Consider the following 20586-nt stretch of genomic DNA (forward strand, 5'->3'; position numbering starts at 1 on the left):
GGGGTTGCGAATTGTTGAAGTGAATGAGGTAAAAAAAAAGACAAGGAAGCTGTGAAAATATTGAAAAGCGGAAAGTAGTTCTTGGAATAACAACTAAACACCACAGCGATATCTCTAATATCAATCGATGAAGGATATTGCAGAGGTTAAAATAAAATAAATAGAGAATATCATATGGCTTTTTCAATATCGCGTCCGTATCAACCCGAGACACCAATATAATCCCAAGATCTCTGCTCGAGGGATTATATTGGTTGAGGGTTGATATGGTGTGTGATATTGAAAAAACCATATCATATACACTTTATTATATACATATACCTCAAGTAGATGTTTTTTATGTAACATGACGTCATACAGATCATAGGTTTGACATGACGTCATACAGATTAGAGATTTGAAAGCCTTTGCAACAGTGACTGAACTCAATGACGTGACGTCATACAGATTAAAGGTGTGATAAAGCTTTTGCAACCGTGCTGATATCGATATCATCACGGGTGGCTGATAAAGCACGCTTGCCAATGATTGTATTACACATACAATTTATCTGTATTTACTACTAAGTATATAATAAAAGAAATATATAACAGCTTGGTGGTATTTTCGCTATGGGGGTTGCTAACTAACTGTTGAAGTAAAGGAATTACATAAAGACAATCAAGCTTTAAAAATATTAGGAAAAGCGGACAGTACTTCTTGGAATAACAACTAAACACTACAGCGATGATATTCGAATATCAACTGATAAAGGATGTTGTAGAGGTTAAAAGAAGGGTAAAAAACACAAAACAAAACAACAAAAAAACCCAACCAAATATTCTTTTACATCGGGAAGTGCCATGGAGTGGAATAAAGCCCAATCATGATGGATGACATTTCTTCTTCTTTCTTGTAGCATGGTTTACGTTTACGTTTTTCATTTAAATGCAGGCAGTTTGCAACTTTTATTCACAAAAAAATATTATTGTACTTCTAAAACATACTGCAGTAAAGCATTCATCAATAGGTTACTCTGATTTTGCCTTAGTTTGTTATCTTTTAGTATATAACTGTAATAGAAAATATGCATTGATTTCATAAATGCAGCAACCTTCAGGCAGTCAAAAGGTTTCCGGATCTTCTAATTGAAAGGTCTTATTTTGATTTCGGTAGCTTTTAATGTAGTTGATCTCCATGTGTGCCAATATAGCATCTTGGCACCTGTTGCGGTTCCTTCTGGTTTGTAAATGCCGTTCAAACTAGATTTTCCGCATGCGTTGTACCACCATGCACCTATCTGTCCCTGTCCACAATGATACTGGTGAAGGTCGTTGTCACGATCTCTTGTAGTAAATTTCATTCCATTATTACTTTCAAATCCATTACCTAATAAATAAATGCAAATATATAACATACAGTTGAATGCCGGACATATGTCTTTCCAACAGTTCTTTTTTAAACACTTTTATTCGACCGTCACTTGTGTTTTGCTTACAAAATTCATTTCATTTAGACATAACAAATATTGCAGTCATTTCTTATGATATAATTTCAAATTCTATTTAAAACTGAAGGCAATCATGAAAACAACGTTCATGACGCAATGGTCACAGGACAAACCTATGTCAATCGGCTGATAGACAAAACACTGTCAGCAAATCAGAAGAAGCGTTAAATCCAAAATTGTGGACACATTACCAACAGCTGAAACAATTTTTTCTGCATATTAATCGTCCGAAGATGCAGGAATGTTATTCGTTTAATCAAACATGTTTCTATGTCAAATTTATACATTTGATATAAATGTTTATTGAAATCGTACATAACTTTTCTAAAGTTATCATCATTGTACTTCGTGAAAGCATTGGTCCAGTTTATTAATTGCTCGTCTAACAATGGATTTTCTGCTTCTTTATATTTACATACTAGTAGCAATGTATGAGACGAATTACATGGTAATTATTGGACAAAACCATCATATATTACAATGAATCAATTTATTTTTATATAATTTTATATTACAAATATTTAACTGAAGTAATCACCATATTACACATTACACATAAATTTCATCATCACAGGAAACATATTATACTGCAACCTAACAAAAAGGTACCAAACAAATTCTTTCATTGCACCATGAGACAAAATGTTATTAACTCTCGAAAGTTCTAATACAATTTGTTGATACACATCTTGTTCTTAGTGTTAATCAATTAGGATAGTAGATGTTTCCTGCTTGGAGTTGTAATTTGGGGTTATGATTTTCTGTTGAGTTCTTAAACTTTTGACATTCAACTATAGATAAGAAGAGTAAATCAGTTGCAGCAATATAACCAAAAAGTGGATATAAAGCTGTGTCTAGCTCTGGGTTGTTTTACCTTAGCCGTATTTGGCACAACTTCTTGGAATTTTGGATCCTCAATGCTCTTCAACTTTGTACTTGTTTGGCTTTATATATATTTTGATAGGAGCGTCACTGATGAGTCTTATGTAGACGAAACGCGCGTCTGGCGTACTAAATTATAATCCTGGTACCTTTGATAACTATTGGTTGACCCTGGTGGATAGTTGTCACAATTGTAATGATACAACCTATATTTATCACTTTTTAAATATTTAGTATAAAAAGGACAATTACACTGATGAAGGCAACAGTAGTATACATTAGACAAAATCCGATGAGAACAACAAACTTAACATCAAACCAAACACATGAACCTGGGACAGAAAAGCACCGTGACATATCCAATATCAACGTAAATTCACACTAAAACACAAGATAAAACAAACGACACAACGGAAACACAACGTAAAAATGCCACACACACAGAAACGAACTACGATACAACAATGGCCATCCTCCCGACCCGGCACAGGATATCCTCAAAGAAAAAATTGGCGGGCCGAACCCGGCCCCGCGGCACGCCAAACATCGCACTCTAATGGTAATGTTAAATATAACATCAAAATGACAACACATCACCACAGGACCACAATACAAACAAACGGGAGAACATATAAGACAAAGAAACACATGAATAACAGATAACAAAAGGCATCAGGTCTAAAATTCAATACGCCAAAAAGGCTCCTCGTCCACACAAGACCTACCAGTGACGCTCAGATACAAAAGTTAGAAAGTAAAAAAAAGTACAAAATTGTACAGCACTGAGGATCAAAAGTTGAAAAAGGTTGTGCCAAATACGGCAAGGGTTTTCTGCTTGTGATAAGAACATCCTTATTATTTAGAACAATTTATGCTATTGCAAACAGTAAATTTTATCAAATGAATATAAAAGATGATACATGATAAAACTGAAGGCTTAACTAATTACAGAAAACAAAACCCGAATACATAATACAAAGACCAAAAATACAGAAAATAGACACACCCGACTTAGTCCAATCCTCAACGCTAAAAGTCATAAAAATAACGTCACATACGAAGTGGTGAAAAGGCACAAAAATTACGTTACATTTGAATTTCTCAAAGAGCACACAAATGATGTCACATTTGAAAAACTATATCTCAAAATTAAGAAAGAATTAGGATTGATTTAAGAATATAGTAGAACTAAATACTGATATTACATTTAAACACAATGCACATTAACACCTTTAAGCTGAAAAGCTAGCTCCACAATGAACTAAAAACAAAAGAAAAACAATTTCTTTTATTTATGAAAGTCTTCAAAACACTACATTATATTTATCTAGGGAATGAAAAACACGAGCCCTACCAAAGAGATTTTAGGTGTTAAGGAATGCACACAGGAACAGCTTCACTTGTTGTATGTGACTTTTGACTCATGATGTAACAATTCAGAGATTAGTTACTTTCGGTGAAGGCATTTAGAAAGAAACGAAAACTGAATCGTGCTTTAGACAGTAAATATAATCTATGGTCTGTCATAAACATAACGATCAACACAAGCATTATGTCGTCCGTTGATTTTTTTCTAATGAAAATGTTTAACAATTGGGACCCTTGTGTAAAATAACATTGGAAACATCTGTTTAAAATGGAGATACATGTTTAATATACACGTGATTATGGTCATATTGTGTCCTTAAAATGAAAAGATCGCGTTTTTTAAAGCATATTATTAAAGTATTTTACCCTATCATTGACATTCTTCTAACCAGTAACAAGGTACGATTACGATCACTTACCGGCATTGCCCTTGTATCCAGTAAATGTAACCCTGTATTGTGAAGCTTCATTGTCAATTTTAAATGCTTGATATTCTGCGTAAGCTGTATTGTTTTTGAAATCATGCATTTCAAATCTCACGACATAGTTTCTTGATGTCGTTAAAACATGTAAATTGTCGTTACCTAAAAAAAAGAGATTGTATGGATGATCATATTAGTGTTAAAGGATTACACAAATTGCTTTGGATTTTGAAATTTCTGAAATTGGAAAACGAATTCAACCGTTGATACTATGACTCTAATAATGAAGCAATTCTGAAATAAGAAAATGCTATTTTTAGTCGATTGACATTTGTTTTCTTACTTTCTCAGTTGTACTGAAAAAACAACAACAAGAGGACATATTTTAGTGACTCATGTATGTATAAGTTCATTCGGATAAAAAACATGATAAAATGGATTAAACTATTTTTGGACTACACACAATTCTTTTGGATGTTTTAAATAAATAACCTGCTTTTGATGGTTTATTTTGATAGTTTGTCGGCAGGTTGAAGGTATTCCCATTGGTTCGAGTACACAGTTATCGTCGTTTGATTTTTGTTGTCAAGGAAAATAGTCCCTAGTGTGGACAAGGTGTTGCTTGTCATTTATTTTTATACCTCTTTCAAATGTATTTAGTCGTGTTTTATGCCTTAAATAGCAAGTAGAAATAAATTACACTGTAAAAAAATGGTTCATGAAAATTTTAAAATTGTTTGTACGCACATTGAACGACAAATTTATGTGACGTATAAAATTTTCTGACGTCAGACACTCAATAAATGTGTTAGTAGATAGTAGATGTTTTTGTGTTCTGTTAAATTGTTCCTTTTAAAATTGTTAAACGATGATGACTGATGTACCCATATTTTGACTATTATATTTATTGTGTCTGTTTATTTAACGCATCAATGTAAAAATATCGGAAATTGATGAGACTGTCATTACAAAAGTGAGAGGGTTAGCGCTATAGAACCAGGTTTAATCCACCATTTTCTACATTTGAAAATGCCTGTACCAAGTCAGGAATATGACAGTTCTTGTCCATTCGTTTTTGATGCGTTTTGTTATTTGATTTTGCCATGTGATTATGGACTTTCCCAATTGATCTTCCTCTAAGTTCAGTATTTTTGTGATTTTACTTTTTTCATTTATTTTAAAGTAAAGTAGTGATTTGGTCCAGCTGGAAAAAAAATAAAAAGTTGGTACTTTGGAAGCTGTCGAAAGATTTCAAGACCATATTAACATAAATTTGCCGTATTTTGAGTTAAAGTCGATGAAGTTTTCTATAATTTTGATATAAATTGTCCCAATGTAGTACAACACTGTAAAAATATTATTGAAAAAATGCAGGTGGTTGTTTTTTATATTCATTTATTGTCTCAAAGAAATGTATTACGAAATAATTCTGTACTCGGACCTATAGGCACCAATTGTGCCCCTGTAGTGGCAGACGTGTTTCTTGACTGTTATTGCCAAACTGAGTAAAGATTAAATATTATATCTAAGGAAGATAAAGAAATGTTAGAAAGAGATATAAATACCTGTGAAGTAGAAAAGGTACTAAAATTACTCAAACAGAACAAATCACCTGGCGAAGATGGCATAATATCAGAATTTTATGTTTTATACTGGGATATTTTAAAAGACGATTTCTTTAATTTACTACATAAATTTTTAATGATACTATATTGAGTAACTCTCAACATAAGGGAGTATTAACCTTGCTACATAAAGAAGGAGAAAGGGAAAATATAAAAATTGGAGACCACTAACTTTACTAAATTGTGATTATAAAATTATTGCAAAGATTTTATCTGAAAGACTTAAGAAAGTATTGCCTAACATTATTCACACCGATCAGAAGGGTAGAAATATAAGCGAGGCTAACCGAATGATTCAGGACATTACAGAATATATTGACAACGAAGATGAAGAAGGAATTATATTATTTTTTGATCAACAAAAAACGTTTGATAGGGTTGAATTGGAATGGATAGATTTTGCATTGGAGAAATTTGAATTTGGCGCTAGGCAAGGGTGTCCAATAGCGCCTCTCTTGTATATCATACAGGCTGAACCCATGGCATGTGCGATTAGGGGTAACATTAAAATAGAAAGATTAAAATTACCAGGGGAGGGAGGGAACTTTATAGAAACCAAATTATGTATGCTTGCAGATGACACCCAAGTATTTAATAAAAATGAAAAATCTATAGAAAATACTTTCAAAATTTTGTCCTTATACGAAAAAGCTTCGGGTTCTAGAATAAACTATGACAAAACAAAAGGCTTACTATAAGGGGCTTCTAAAAGAAAACGATTTAAATTTGATAACATCAAATGGATCACAGGCAATGTTAAAACATTAGGGGTGTGTCATGGTTATGAAATAAATGACGATGATATTTGGAGAAAATAATAGATAAAGTTAAAAATTGTATACACGTATGGAAAAGTAGGAAGCTTACATTTAAAGGTAAAACACTTAAAGTAAAAAATATGATACTTTCTCTCTGTTCTTACGAGATCGAAATTCGAGAAATTCCTGATAAGTATACTAAAGAGCTAAATGATATAATTTGGAACTTAATAAGGAACGGAAAAGTGAATCAGGTAGATAGAAATGTCTGTTGTTTGACTGAAATAAAAGGGGATGGGAATGGTGAGTATAGATACGTTAATAAAAAGTAAACAAACAAAACTTGTATATCGTTAAATTCAGGAGCCATTAGAAAGCTGGAATGCGATCGGTAAGTATTGGCTTCGGAAATTAGATGAAAAATAAATGATTACTTTTTTGTATGTAAATGTTTAAGTTTAAATGGTTTAGATATTAACCAACTACCACATGTGTATCAGGAAATTATAAATACGTGGTCAGGATTCATTCAAGATGTATATACACCTTCAAATAAAAGTGATATTTTAAATACGAGGATATTTGGAAACTATTCGTTTCAAAAATAAACCATTGTTCTACTCTTCTTTTTTAAAAAGCGATATCACAACTATCCAGGACATTTGGAATTCAGAAACTAGAGATTTTATTAGCTGTAATGAAATCTATTGGAGGCTGATTGATAGGAGAATTGTATTTCCGAATTTTCAAAAATTAAACAGGCAATTCCTAAAGATTTCGTGCAAATTTTGAAATCTTCCGGAAACCAGAATTTGCATCATGAAAATAAATTAAAGATATCAAATGACCTTGAGATAATTAACTTAAACAACCAACCAATCAAACCATCAAAGTTAAAACGCAAATATATTCGTACAGTTTTGAATAAAGATGTATCTCCAAAAAGTCAAATTAAGTGGGGGGAAATATTTGGAACAAATATACCTTGGGAAGATATATGGTCGGGATTAGAACATTTGAAAATTGAAAATAAAGTAAAAGAATTTCAATGGAGATCCATGCACAATATTTTATATACTGACGAACAATTAAAAAAATGAAGATATCAAATGGAAAATGCCACAGTTGTCAAAATGACAGGGATAAAGAAACCCTGAAACACTTATTTTTCAGCTGTAGTACATCACAGTTAATTTTTAAAAATCTTAAAGAAATACTTATCAAATCAAACATAGGAATTAATAATCCTTTTGTTGAAAAGGACATTCTATTAGGTAAAAACACGAGAGAATCAAAATATGATAATTTTTTTTTATCATAATTATCATATATTTTAAATGGACACTATGGAAAATTAGGACTTCAATAAATTTGACAAAACGCGTAAAGCACCGCAAGATATTTATAAAATCTGGAAACAAAACTAGAAAAATAATTGAAAATTTGTTCTTCTTTTGAAAGGCGTTGACATCATGATAAGACAAAATTGGAGTCGGTTATAACGAAAATTTAGACAGTAAATATAGTATAAGCTTGTAATGAGTCAAAGTACATTTTTTATGGTTTATCGTATAAGAATATAGATTTTACCTATTAAACAAACATAAAAAAAAATGTATCAGCCTAGCATGTTTATTGTAGTAAATGCACATATTTTGTGTGAGTATCTTCCAAACTAAGAGACAAATTGAAAGAGTTGGTATTGCTTTGCTTTATAAAAAAGAATGGCTAACGTAGATACAAGTATCTTGTCTTAGGGAGGGATAAATCCTACTTTGTAAAGGATCACTCTGATTGAAACAAAAAATTCTCTGAAACTGATATTATCAAGATGCTTGATTGCTTGATTGACAACATATTTGTTACGTTCGGAGGACGTGTTTTTCAACAGACTGTCGGCATTCCGATGGAAACAAACTGTGCCCCTCTACTTGCAAACTTGTTTCTTTATTATTATGAGGCTGACTTCATGCAGGAACTTCTTAGAAAGAAAGATAAGAAGCTAGCAATATCCTTTAACTCTACATCCCGCTATATAGATGATGTTCTTTACTAAATAATTCAAAATTTGGTGACTATGTGGAACGCATCTATCCAATCGATCTACAGATAAAGGATACTACAAATACAGTTAAGTCGGCCTCATATCTTGACTTACATCTAGAAATTGACCATGAGGGTAGGTTGAAAACAAAACATTACGACAAAAGAGATGATTTCAGCTTTCCAATTGTGAACTTTCCGTTTCTAAGTAGCAACATTCAAGCAGCACCTGCATACGGGGTATTTACCTCCGAATTGATACGATATTCCCGTGCTTGCATTTCCTATCATGATTTTCATGATACAGTGTTGCTGCTCACAAGGAAGCTATTAAACCAAGAGTTCCAAATGGTGAAGTTGAAATCATTCCTTCGTAAATTTTACGGACGCCATCACGGGTTGGTTGACCGTTATGGAATAACCGTTTCACAAATGATATCGGATATGTTCATTACGTCGTAAGTACAATCCCCTTCCCTTTCATGAATGTGACCTACCGAATTAGACTATTTACCGGATTTGATATCACATAAGCAACTCTACGGGTGCCACATGTGAAGCAGGATCTGCTTACCCTTCCGGAGCACCTGAGATCACCCCTAGTTTTTTGGTGGGGTTCGTGTTGTTTATTCTTTAGTTTTCTATGTTGTGTCATGTGTGCTGTTGTTTGTTTGTCTTTTTCATTTTTAGCCATGGCGTCGTCAGTTTGTTTTAGATATATGAGTTTGACTGTCCCTTTGGTGTCTTTCGTCCCGCTTTTATTAGTTACTTACTATTTTGATATTAAAGAACAGAACTGTTAGATTCTTCTAACATTATATGGATATATTTTTTACAATAATTGTAAATCCAAGGTAAAAAGTGGACTACATTTTTATTGCCTTCTATTTCCCCTGGATAGATGGTTCATTTCTAAACAGGGACCCTTAGCCTGTTCCTGGACGACTAAGGTAATTGTATACAGGAAATATTTCTGAATAAAACGTTTATATGTCTTAAAAAATATATATCTACTTGATACATTTAACAACATTTAACAACATTTACTCTTATCTTGATAAGATATTTTCTTTCAATTAATAAGAGTTCTCTAAAGGTACTGCCCACATTAACTCAAAGTAACTAACTTTAAATAAATTGAATATTTCCTATTTTAGTTCTACACCCCAGAAATACTGATGACAAAAGGGATAATCTTTTCCTATTGTTAATTTTCAAATTTCGGACAGTGTTTCCTTTTTTATTTGGCAGCGCTTTACGGAGTTTATTTGTCACAATTAGTTTGTTATGTCTGCGAATGTAGCGACGTAGTATCTTGTTTAAACTGGTATATCATGTACGCAGAAATTTATTTTCTATATTTTTTTTCAAAGCCTTGATGAATTCTTTGATATATATATAGAAGATGTTTAAAGCATTGCTAAAGCAAACTTATTTTAAACAGAATAGCACATCCTAAACTTAACGGTGAGATTGTTTACCCATCCCTGAAATTGATAAACGATCCGGGAGATCTTAAAAAAATAAGCATTCCCAATTTTATTCTAAATTCAAAAAGTTACTTGTGACGTCACTTTTTTGTGGCGTGGATACATTCGTGTTAAGCACTGTTCATTATTCATAACAGTGATGTCTTATGTACTTTCGTAAATTAATATAAGTTTGTCCGTTGTTATTTAGTAATTTACATCTGAATACGTCTGTATATTAGTTTAGTTATCGTCATTGTTGTGCTTTGCATTATAACCATAAATCAATCAAATCTTTATTGTCATAAAACTACATATTTATAGTTGTGACACAACATAACAAAATAAAAAAATAAAAAAATAACAACAAGATCATTAAAAGAGGGACGAAAGATACCAAAGGGACAGTCAAACTCATAAATCTAAAACAAACTGACAACGCCATGGCTAAAAATAAAAAAGACAAACAGAAAAACAATAGTACACACGACACAACATAGAAAACTAAAGAATAAACAACACGAACCCCACCAAAAACTAGGGGTGATCTCAGGTGCTCCGGAAATATACACAATAAAAGTAAATATTTTAAGAGTCCCCTGTCCTCAGTTACTGTTTTAAAAAGGATCCTAGCTTATTTACCTGAATGTGTGAAATTGGGTTGAGTATATATGTTATTTTATCTATGTCATTTAAATTTATAAAGTGGATATTCTCATTTATCAAAAAATCGGAATAAACTTTTCTATTATTATGGTTTCTATTACAATATAAAAAGAAATGAATTTCATCTTCAATTTCTTTACATTTTTTGCATAATCTTTCTTCTCTTGGTATTTTAAGGTATCTTCCCAAAGATCGGATGTGAAATACCTGAACGTATAAGTTGTCTGAATAATGATTTGAATTTACGAATGAAGTACTTGTACCGATGATAAATTTGATTTTTTCTATTTACAAATTAAATTTACAAAATGTATAGTTTGAAAATTGTGATCATATCATTGTTTCCTTGTTCTTTAATGCTCAAAAATGATAGGGCTTATATTCAAAATACATATATATTGAAATAGTCTTTCAAATATTCATTTAGTTTATGCCGGCCTTGTTTTATTACCTTTAATTACCTGAATAATTCAATACTGATACTCACCAAGCCAGTGGTTTTCGGAAACACTTCCAAAGCCATTCTTGTAGTCACTCCAGAATCTGTAGAAATCAACCACACTGTCGACGCGTCGCTGTACGATCTAAATATATATCAATGAATGAGTAATTACATATGTTTGTTAACAAAAATACTTCAATTAAAGTACTAAACATATATTTGACTAATCGTCCACAGGTATTCCCGATGATAACAATCAAGGGTAGTGCCCTCGTCATACCGATGAGCGTATAGTCCAGTAATTTTATCATGGTTTTGTTTTGTTAGACATTACTGTGTTAAGGATGTACAACTCTGAGGAGTCGAAAAGTTCTAGGATTAAACTTTTCTCCTTATCCTGATTTTTGGGTTTATAAAATTGTAAAAAAATAATTGGTGAAGAAAAAATCATATGGTGGTGCACTTCTTGTTTTGCTACGGCCCTTTGAAAATACCCGATTTATGATGATTTTGATAAAGTTGTGTTTGAGTACAATATTTTTTAATTTCATGCATTTGATATTTTCCACTTGTATCACATGTTTTGGAAATATTTCAAGAACGAGATTTCAACGAAACTGAAACGTCAGAGGAATACATCCTTAAGGTGGTATGGGTGTCTTTCGCCATCTTGGATTGATAAAAACAGAGAATACAAGGTCTATTTTCAATCAAAGTAGCTAAATTTGATGCATAAATGCAGATAACTAATGTGAATTTTCATTTAAAAGAACAATTGTATATGATAAAAACTGATAAATATTAATATATGTACAATTAAAGCTTATTTCAATTGATTTTTTTTTTTTTTTGATTTTTTTTTTTTAAATTGGTATTTTAAGGAAAGTATATGTAACTATGAAATAGTGCATTTATTGAAGGAATCTACATGAAATTTTGCTATTTTGTGTTCTAGCCAGAAAAAATGTACTGTGACCCTACCATTTCTTTTGATATTCTCAAAGCATTTACTTAAAGCTATATTCTCGTATTTTATTTTACATTTCTATAATTTAGTTTAACTTTTAATCCCATAATGGTGTTTTTTCCTGCATAATTCATACAAAATGTGTCATTTTGTCACAACCATTAGCTTGAGAAAATGTGCCGCGCCGCGGTGACTAATCATTTTTATTATATTTTTGAACATATATGACTAAAAGCTACATTTTTGCACAATATAAACAAATTCTATCATTTTTAAATTTAGACACTTAAGTCTTTTAGATTTCAAACAATACCAACAACTAAATATTCAAATATTTTGTTAAAGGAACTTCATACCATTAATTAAAGGTAGTAAATCATGTGAGTATCTTTGTTTATAGCATCAACAATCGTATCAGATAGTTTATTATTTTGTTTCAGAAAAATGCTTGCCAATGTATAAATTTTAAAGTTGTGATTTGTTTCTAGTGCTTAATGAAACATGTGTTGCTCACTGTCTTACCCTTCCGGAGCACCTGAGATCACCCCTTGTTTTTTGGTGGGGTTCGTGTTGTTTATTTTTTAGTTTTCTATGTTGTGTCGTGTGTGCTGTTGTTTGTTTGTCTTTTTCATTTTTAGCCATGGCGTTGTCAGTTTGTTTTAGATTTATGAATTTGACTGTCCCTTTGGTATCTTTCGTCCCTCTTTTGCTCACTGTCTGTTACATCACATATTTCGTTATGATATAAAACTGCCGTAAACTATTACAATAAAGCTACTCTTGCACACAATTTAAGATTACAATAAATTTGGTGTCATGTTTTTTTTGTCCGTGTTTGACATGGTTCAGTTATGTGATTCTTGTAGTGTATAAAGGAAGAGTAACGATCATAAATAAACAATATACAACTATTAAAATACTGTTTTTAAAAATCGTTTCATTTGGAATACAAAAGGACATATGAACGCATGTACAATGTAATATTACTTATTATTATACTTCACGTTAAAATGACATATTTTGATTGGCTTATACGAGGGTGCTAATTTTCTCTATCACATGGCTGAGCGGGTGAAAAAAATTTTGAATATTACCCGCTCGTCCCGACCAATCAAAACTCGATAACAATAAAGGAAATGACTTGAATTTACATCAAGTAATTAAATACAATGCTGAAGTTCTACGTTTTGGCTAAGATTTTTTTATTTGACTGTTAAAAAAAATTAATAAAACATCTTACTTAACTTTTGTTGTTTTTTCTGATACCCGTAACGTTGTAATGTATGTGACGTCATAGAAAATACGATTGGTACCCCTCGAAAAATCATTGTCAACCTTGGCTTCGCCGCGGGTGAAAATGTTCTCTCGGGGTACCGAACTGCTCTGTCACCCTCTCAGCTATGTGTTATTTATATAATGTAATATCCCCAAGAACATAAAATTAAAGAAACGACAGACACGGCTTCTCTGCTTTATTTTTAGACTTATAAATGAGCGGGCATTTTAGTACAATGATTAATGACAAACGATTCGATTTCAGTATTTAAATTATAAGTACATGCGGTTTGATTGCAAATGAAATCCACCCGAGACCAAAATAACAAAGCTTTAGCAACTGTATGTTACCGTACATCCTGCAACAATGAACAAAATCCATACCGTTCGAAATAATAATTGATAAAAGTGGAACCAAAAATCGGCTTAATTATAATGCGACAAAAAAATAATTGTTAACTTTTGTCCATGTCACTCGTTAACATTTTGTTTCGTGGATTTTTGAAGACTTATGGTGTCCTCTTAATATCGTTTGGTTAGTTTTTAGTTTGGTTACTATATCATGGACGTATAGCCCTACATCTCGTTTTTGAATTACAACTGTCATTTTCCTTAATTCGCACAGAAATTTCTTATGTTGAAAATGGTGGATCAGACCTTGATTTATAGCCAGCTTAACCTCTAATTCGTATAAAATTCCATTATGTTGACAGTGATGTGTGTGAACAAACCAAACAGACATGATAGGTAAAAATCTTTAAAAAAAAATGAAGTACAGCAGTCAGCATTGTGTTATTATCTTAATCACTATAAAAACAAACAATATGTCAATGAAGAAAATCAAAAAGGCCTATAGACAAAGCATAAATGAAAAAAAAGCGAAAGACAGGAACACAAAAACTTACCGTTGCACAATATCACAAAGAGGGAATGTACAAGTACCGAGTCACATCATATAGATATTGCCAAAAATAGAATAAACAGTTAAAGTAATGATTTGCAAATACAAGAACAACAATAGATGTTTAGTTTGCTAGAACAAAGTGTAAAACAAAACTTCAAGTAGACGTCTTTAACTATTTTACAAGTGATATCGATGACGATATTACCGACAGAGTTTATTATTACATGTATTTATTACATGTATATCGAAGGTTAGTCTAAAAGTGCAGTGAGAATCCAATTATATCGCAAGAAAAAACAAGAATACTGAACTCCGAGGACATTCGATATAGGCCTTTTTGATTTTCTTCGTTGACATATAACCTCTAAGTCTAATTCGTATAAAATTCCATTATGTTGACAGTGATGTGTGAACAAACCAAAATCACTATAAAAACAAACCAAACAGACATGATAGGTAAAAATCTAAAAAAAAAATGGAGTACAGCAGACAGCATTGTGTTATTATCTTAATCACTATAAAAACAAACCAAACAGACATGATAGGTAAAAATCTAAGAAAAAATAAAAAATGGAGTAGAGCAGTCAGCATTGTGTTATTATCTTAATCAATATTAAAACGAAAATCGAATCGTAATGATTTGCAAAAACATTGTTAATCATTTAAGTACATCTATTATATTATTATATAAACCATTATTCAAGATCTTTTTGCCACTGGACTTATTAAGTTTATTTATTATTTCTTAACTATATGGTAGACTTACTTTCACAATCTTTAAGATGTTATAGATTTAGTTTCTTGGTATATTGATGTCATAACATTAATAACAAACTAGATATATAACATCTAAATGATTGTGAAAGTAAAATGTCTACCATGAAATTTAAAAGAATAAAGAAAATGAAGAAGGCCAGTGTCCTAAACGTCCTAGAATATGATTCATATACTATAATTTATTTGACATGATTTTGATAGTAAATGTCTCTCTTCTTTCTTTGTTACAAGAATACCATTGGTTTTCATTTTTAGATTATTAAGTCCAAAATATATTTTCAACTAAAAAAATTTAATTAACAAATGATAATTATCTAATGGGAAAGTAGCCTTTTTGCCTTTGTGGGCGTAACTGACACTTAAGGTTTTTACAGGTGTTAAATCAATACCTTGAATTTTACAGCTAACAATAGGTGAGCTTGAATAATTAAAATTTAATTGATTTGACTAGAATTATCAATAAATATGTATGCAGTTTATTTTCTTATTAAATACAGGATTGCAAAATTCATATTTCTATTCAAACATGTAAAGAAAACAAATAATCTAAACTTGTAGAATTTTTGTTATAAAAATTGTGAAAATTTTCGTTATCGTCATAAGTCGACCATGACAGTAGATAAAAATAGCAAAATTAGTACATTTGTACTCAACATTTTTATATTTGAAGATTTTTTGGCATTCCAAGAGAACAACAAAATATGTAGAAAAACACATATCTTAGATCACAAAAACTCACTGTTTAAATAACCCATATAGTTGCACCCTACATTCCCTAAAGCATGAGTGAACTGAAATTATTAAAATCAAACAGCATCAATCATACTAAACAATGATCAATCATGCTAAACAATGATCAATCAGGCTAAACAATGATCAATCATGCTTAGCATTAGTATGAGGATTTTCTTTTAGTCTGTATATAAATAGTATAATTTGTAATCAGTAAGTTATCATTTGAAATATTATATATAAGAAGTCTAAAGTAATCATGATTTCACTTGTTTGTTTTTGTTTGTAATCGATAACATTGCGATTATTTGTAATCAGATAATGCATGATTAATGATTACATAAGAGTACACTGCAAAATTTAATCGATTACAACTGATTACGAATACTAATTACGATAAAATCATGTCTGATTGGGAATGGTGGTGGTTTACAGAGTTTAAAAATCAAAGTTTTAATAAAACTTATTTCAGAGAAAGATCGAGATTTAAAATTTTCTAGATTTTAGAATCCTCATATGGGTAATACCACTACGCGAGTAAACAGTTTTTCTTTTACTGAGGAAATAATCTTTGGCAGACATTTTTTTCGTCAAACATGTAGTTGAGCCGATAATATACGGTTGTTTGTATGGAATGTTGTGTAGCTTTTGTAACTGATACAAACAAGTGTTAGTCCACCTATTTACTGCTCAATAAAATGTTCACTGAAGCAATAAAAGACCGAAGAGCAGCCAAAATCTCATCCTTGTTATAAGATGTGTTTGTATGTGGGTTAATTCGATAGAACATTTAATCCTAATTCTTTTGCAAGACACTCGTAGTAGTACCATTTGCATACGAAGACAAGTCACCAAACGTTATATTGTTTACAGTACACTTTGCTGATTAAACTCTCCAAATTAATTTTGTTTTCCTTCTTAGTCAGTTCAAGGTATATTGTGTAACTTTGCTTTATTGTAAGCGTTTTCAAACAAAACTATCAATATTTGGCTAAAACACACAAACAACATTTCTTATGTAGATTGTTTGACTTACTATACAGATTCAAGCATTCCATTTGCTTTTTATTTGCTTGTTAGAATAGAACTGATTTAATCGCTCCGGGGAGTTATTTAACTTGATCATCTCCCACTAAACCAAACTATGACAAAATCACTGTACTAAACGCTTCTCGATATGACGAGATAACTACTGCAGAATTTTTTAATTCAAAATCATGTCAAGTTTATACATATCAAAGCACTTATTAAACAAATCAAGAGCCTGTTTAACGAGACGTTTTAAGGATAATGACATGTATGAGAATCGAGTCAGGACATTTCTTAGATTAATTCTAAGAGTCTTCACTAACACTCATTATAAAATACAGATATTAAAGGGTGTCCAGTTCCTTATTGCCTGTGATCCGTAGTGAAATAATTCACGTAGTCCGCTTGAACGAGATGTGTTTTTGAACTTTGTAAAGGTAAGTTGAAGTTATACATCTACCGTCACATCCCATTTAAAAAAATCATGAACGTGATAAAGATGATTCATGCTCTTCAACTTCGTACTTTATTTGGCCTTTTTATTCGAGCGTCACTGATAAGTCTTTTGTAGACGAAACGCGCGTCTGGCGTATATGCAAAATTTAGTCCTTGTATCTATGATGAGTTTATTCAAAAAGTGTTTTTTTTTAAACAAAAGTAAAAAAAGTTGCAAGATCAATATTGAGAAATTTAGGACACATGTCAATATGTGCAAAAGGTGAAACCATTTCAACTATTTGATAATAAAGAGAAAACTACCGATATTTGACAGTAAAACTTACAATTCTAGTCAAATTAGATCCAACAATAACTTCCTTTACTACTATCAGTATTCAATTTCACAAATGCAAATTGGATATCTATTATAATACGTCAATTCATCCCTCCTTATGCATCCATTATTCAGAAATATAAAACGTCTACTGACGGTTTCACATTTCTGATAGTTTTACATTTCAAGATTCATAGAATTTAGAAGTCTTTAGTCTTTGAATTGTTTTACATTGTCTTATCGGGGCCTTTTATAGCTGACTATGCGGGATGGGCTTTACTCATTGTTGAAGGCCGTACGGTGACCTATAGTTGTTAATGTCTGTTTCATTTTGGTCTTTTGTGGATAGTTGTCTCATTGGCAATCATACCACATCTTCTTTTTTATATTTAGACATCCTTCAGGTGTATCTATTAATAATAAACTACTGTGAAATAAGGTTTTGCATAACTTATGTCTGCAATTGTTTCTTTTTATTTTATTCTATTATATGTGACGTTAACTAGTGATATATATCATAACCTGGAATGTTGTATTGAAAAATTCATTTTTTTTTTTGGCTTTTGTTTCATCTGCTACGCATGTAGGTAGAATTTGTCTATTCATGGTCAAAAGTTTATTGCTACTGACAAGACTATCTGGATATAATGTTAACTCTTAGCATAAAACGGCTTTGAATTTCAACTTTATCATAAAATTTCAAAATGGCCAAACTTTGTTTCTCAAATGGATCTTTAATGTTTCTCTCTTATACCAATATCTGATTTCTTGCCTCGACTTGACTTGAGCATTTGTTCAATTGGTTCATGAGCCTTTTTTTTATTTTTTTTTATTTGATGTTTTTGATTTTATTAATTTTATATACCGTCCATCCACCGCCGTTAGTATCCATATCACAATATACATCTATCTTGTTAGTGACATCCGGGTATATTTCAAATACTCCGCTTCTCGTGCAAGGGGGAAGGTCACTGCAGTCTCTTGGTTTAAGGTTGCTTTGATCTGCAGAAAGGACATAATATATTAAATTGGATAAAAAAAATCTTGGCTTCACATTGTAATCAATCGATTTATAAAATGACCTTTGAACAACGGTATACTACTGTTGCCTTTATTATGATATTTGTTTGCATTTTGTTTATGCTTTTTCGTATGTAACCGGATGTGACGTACTATGATTTGGTGGTATAACACCTTATGTGAAAGATTTGGTATAGATCAAGGAAGTACCAATTAGAAAGCTTTTGCTAATATGCTTGGTCTATATGCCATTTTGTGCTTCTTTATTACATATTTTTTTATTGTGATTGAGATTATAAAACAATGTTGACTGCTGTATTCCTATTTTTGAAATCATGTCTGTTTGTTTTGATCACGCATAGTTTAAAATATAAGAAATTTGATGTGACTGTCATACATGTAAGAGGTTAAGCAAAGTTCAATCCACCATTTTTTAAATAAGAAAACGCCTCCACCAAGAAAGGAATATGACAATTGTTATCCGTTTGTTTGATGTGTTTGAGCTTTTGATTTTGCCATTTGATTAGAGACTTTCCGTTTCAAATTTTCCCCCGAATTCAGGATTTTTATGATTTAATTACCACTATTATTAATATAACCTATGGAGTACTAATATATAACATCATTGGTAGCTACAAGAAGCCAGAAAATGAAAATTGTGTTAGAAACCTCTAAATGACTTTTCTTGAGTTTTCCTTTGTCAGGATTAATATTTTTAAATTGTTTGCTGATGTTGCTTCCACAACATGTTATGCTTAGTTATACATACAGAATGTTGGCTATACTGTTTTTTGAAATAACTTTTTTTGTATTGAAATAAAAAAAAAAATAGTAAATCAATAACGGAGCAGAAAAAAACCAGAAAATGGTCCTTTTTGCAAAACAAACCAACGCAAATATAGCATTGTTTATCGAACAATTAAGTAACAGAACTTAAACATTAATAATTCTTTTATGATTCGATTAATTTGAATGAAGTATTTTGTAGTTAGTTTTCATCAGATATTGGTGTATAAACTGGACCAAATCACTCACAAACATATCAGTATTTGTTTGTGAATGTATTCTCGAGTTTTACACAAAACAAATTGCTTTAAAAAGACCTTTAATCCTATACTAGTATTGAAAAGAAAAAAGTTTGTTTTCCAGATTTAAATAAAGGCGACAGTAGTATACCGATGTTTAAAAATCGGTAGAAAAAAACAAATTCGGGTCAAAAAAATAAAACTGAAGGAAACGCATCAAATATAAGAGGAGAACGACGACACAACATTAACATGTAACACACACAGAAACGAACTTAGCATTAGACAAAATTATTGATAGATATCATATCATTAAAATTTGATTTGATGCTATTAACTCTTTTATGTATAAACATTAAGCATTAGAAACTTAAGTCTTCAAAAACTATGATAAGTTGACAAGGGTTTTCAAAGAGGGACGAAAGGACTAAAGGGACAGTCAAACTCATAAATCGAAAATAAACTGACAACGCCATGGCTAAAAATGAAAAGGACAAACAGACAAACAATAGTACACATGACACAACATAGAAAACCAATAATAAACAACACGAACCTCACCAAAATCTATATAGTTTCAAATATTAAACACATGTACGCATAATGTTGAATATATAAAGTTGAAAAAGGTTTTCAATTACCTGGAATCTTCACCATAATGTTTGAATTGTCAGTTGTCTCAGTTTCTGGTGTACTCTGTGTATCTAACATGCAGCGTCCAGATGTCGTTTCATAGCTTGTAGAACAACACTGCTGGACTAAAGAACACACACCTGCGCATTCAACTGATGATCGCACGATATCAATCGAAACTGTCGTGTTACTGGAAATAATTCTCTTATTTTCCTGCTTATTAAACAAATTACGTTTTAAATCCGTCAATGCGAAAGAAAAAGGAAGAGATATTTGTAGAATAACAAA

At 31.2% G+C, this 20586-nt stretch overlaps 1 protein-coding gene across 1 annotated transcript; it reads right to left on the minus strand.

The window, feature by feature from the left end:
• Positions 1-1102: 1102 nt before the first annotated feature.
• Positions 1103-20522, minus strand: LOC143055866 (techylectin-5A-like). Its single transcript, XM_076228916.1, has 5 exons — positions 20307-20522; positions 18486-18622; positions 11210-11306; positions 4159-4323; positions 1103-1368 (listed from the first exon to the last, which is right to left on the minus strand). The coding sequence occupies exons 1-5, from the start codon at positions 20374-20376 to the stop codon at positions 1124-1126; spliced, it is 714 nt and encodes a 237-aa protein (XP_076085031.1). The 5' UTR covers positions 20377-20522; the 3' UTR covers positions 1103-1123.
• Positions 20523-20586: the final 64 nt, after the last annotated feature.

This window comes from Mytilus galloprovincialis, chromosome 13 (genome assembly GCF_965363235.1).
Source record: "Mytilus galloprovincialis chromosome 13, xbMytGall1.hap1.1, whole genome shotgun sequence".
In the NCBI taxonomy this organism is placed as follows: Eukaryota; Metazoa; Mollusca; class Bivalvia; order Mytilida; family Mytilidae; genus Mytilus; species Mytilus galloprovincialis.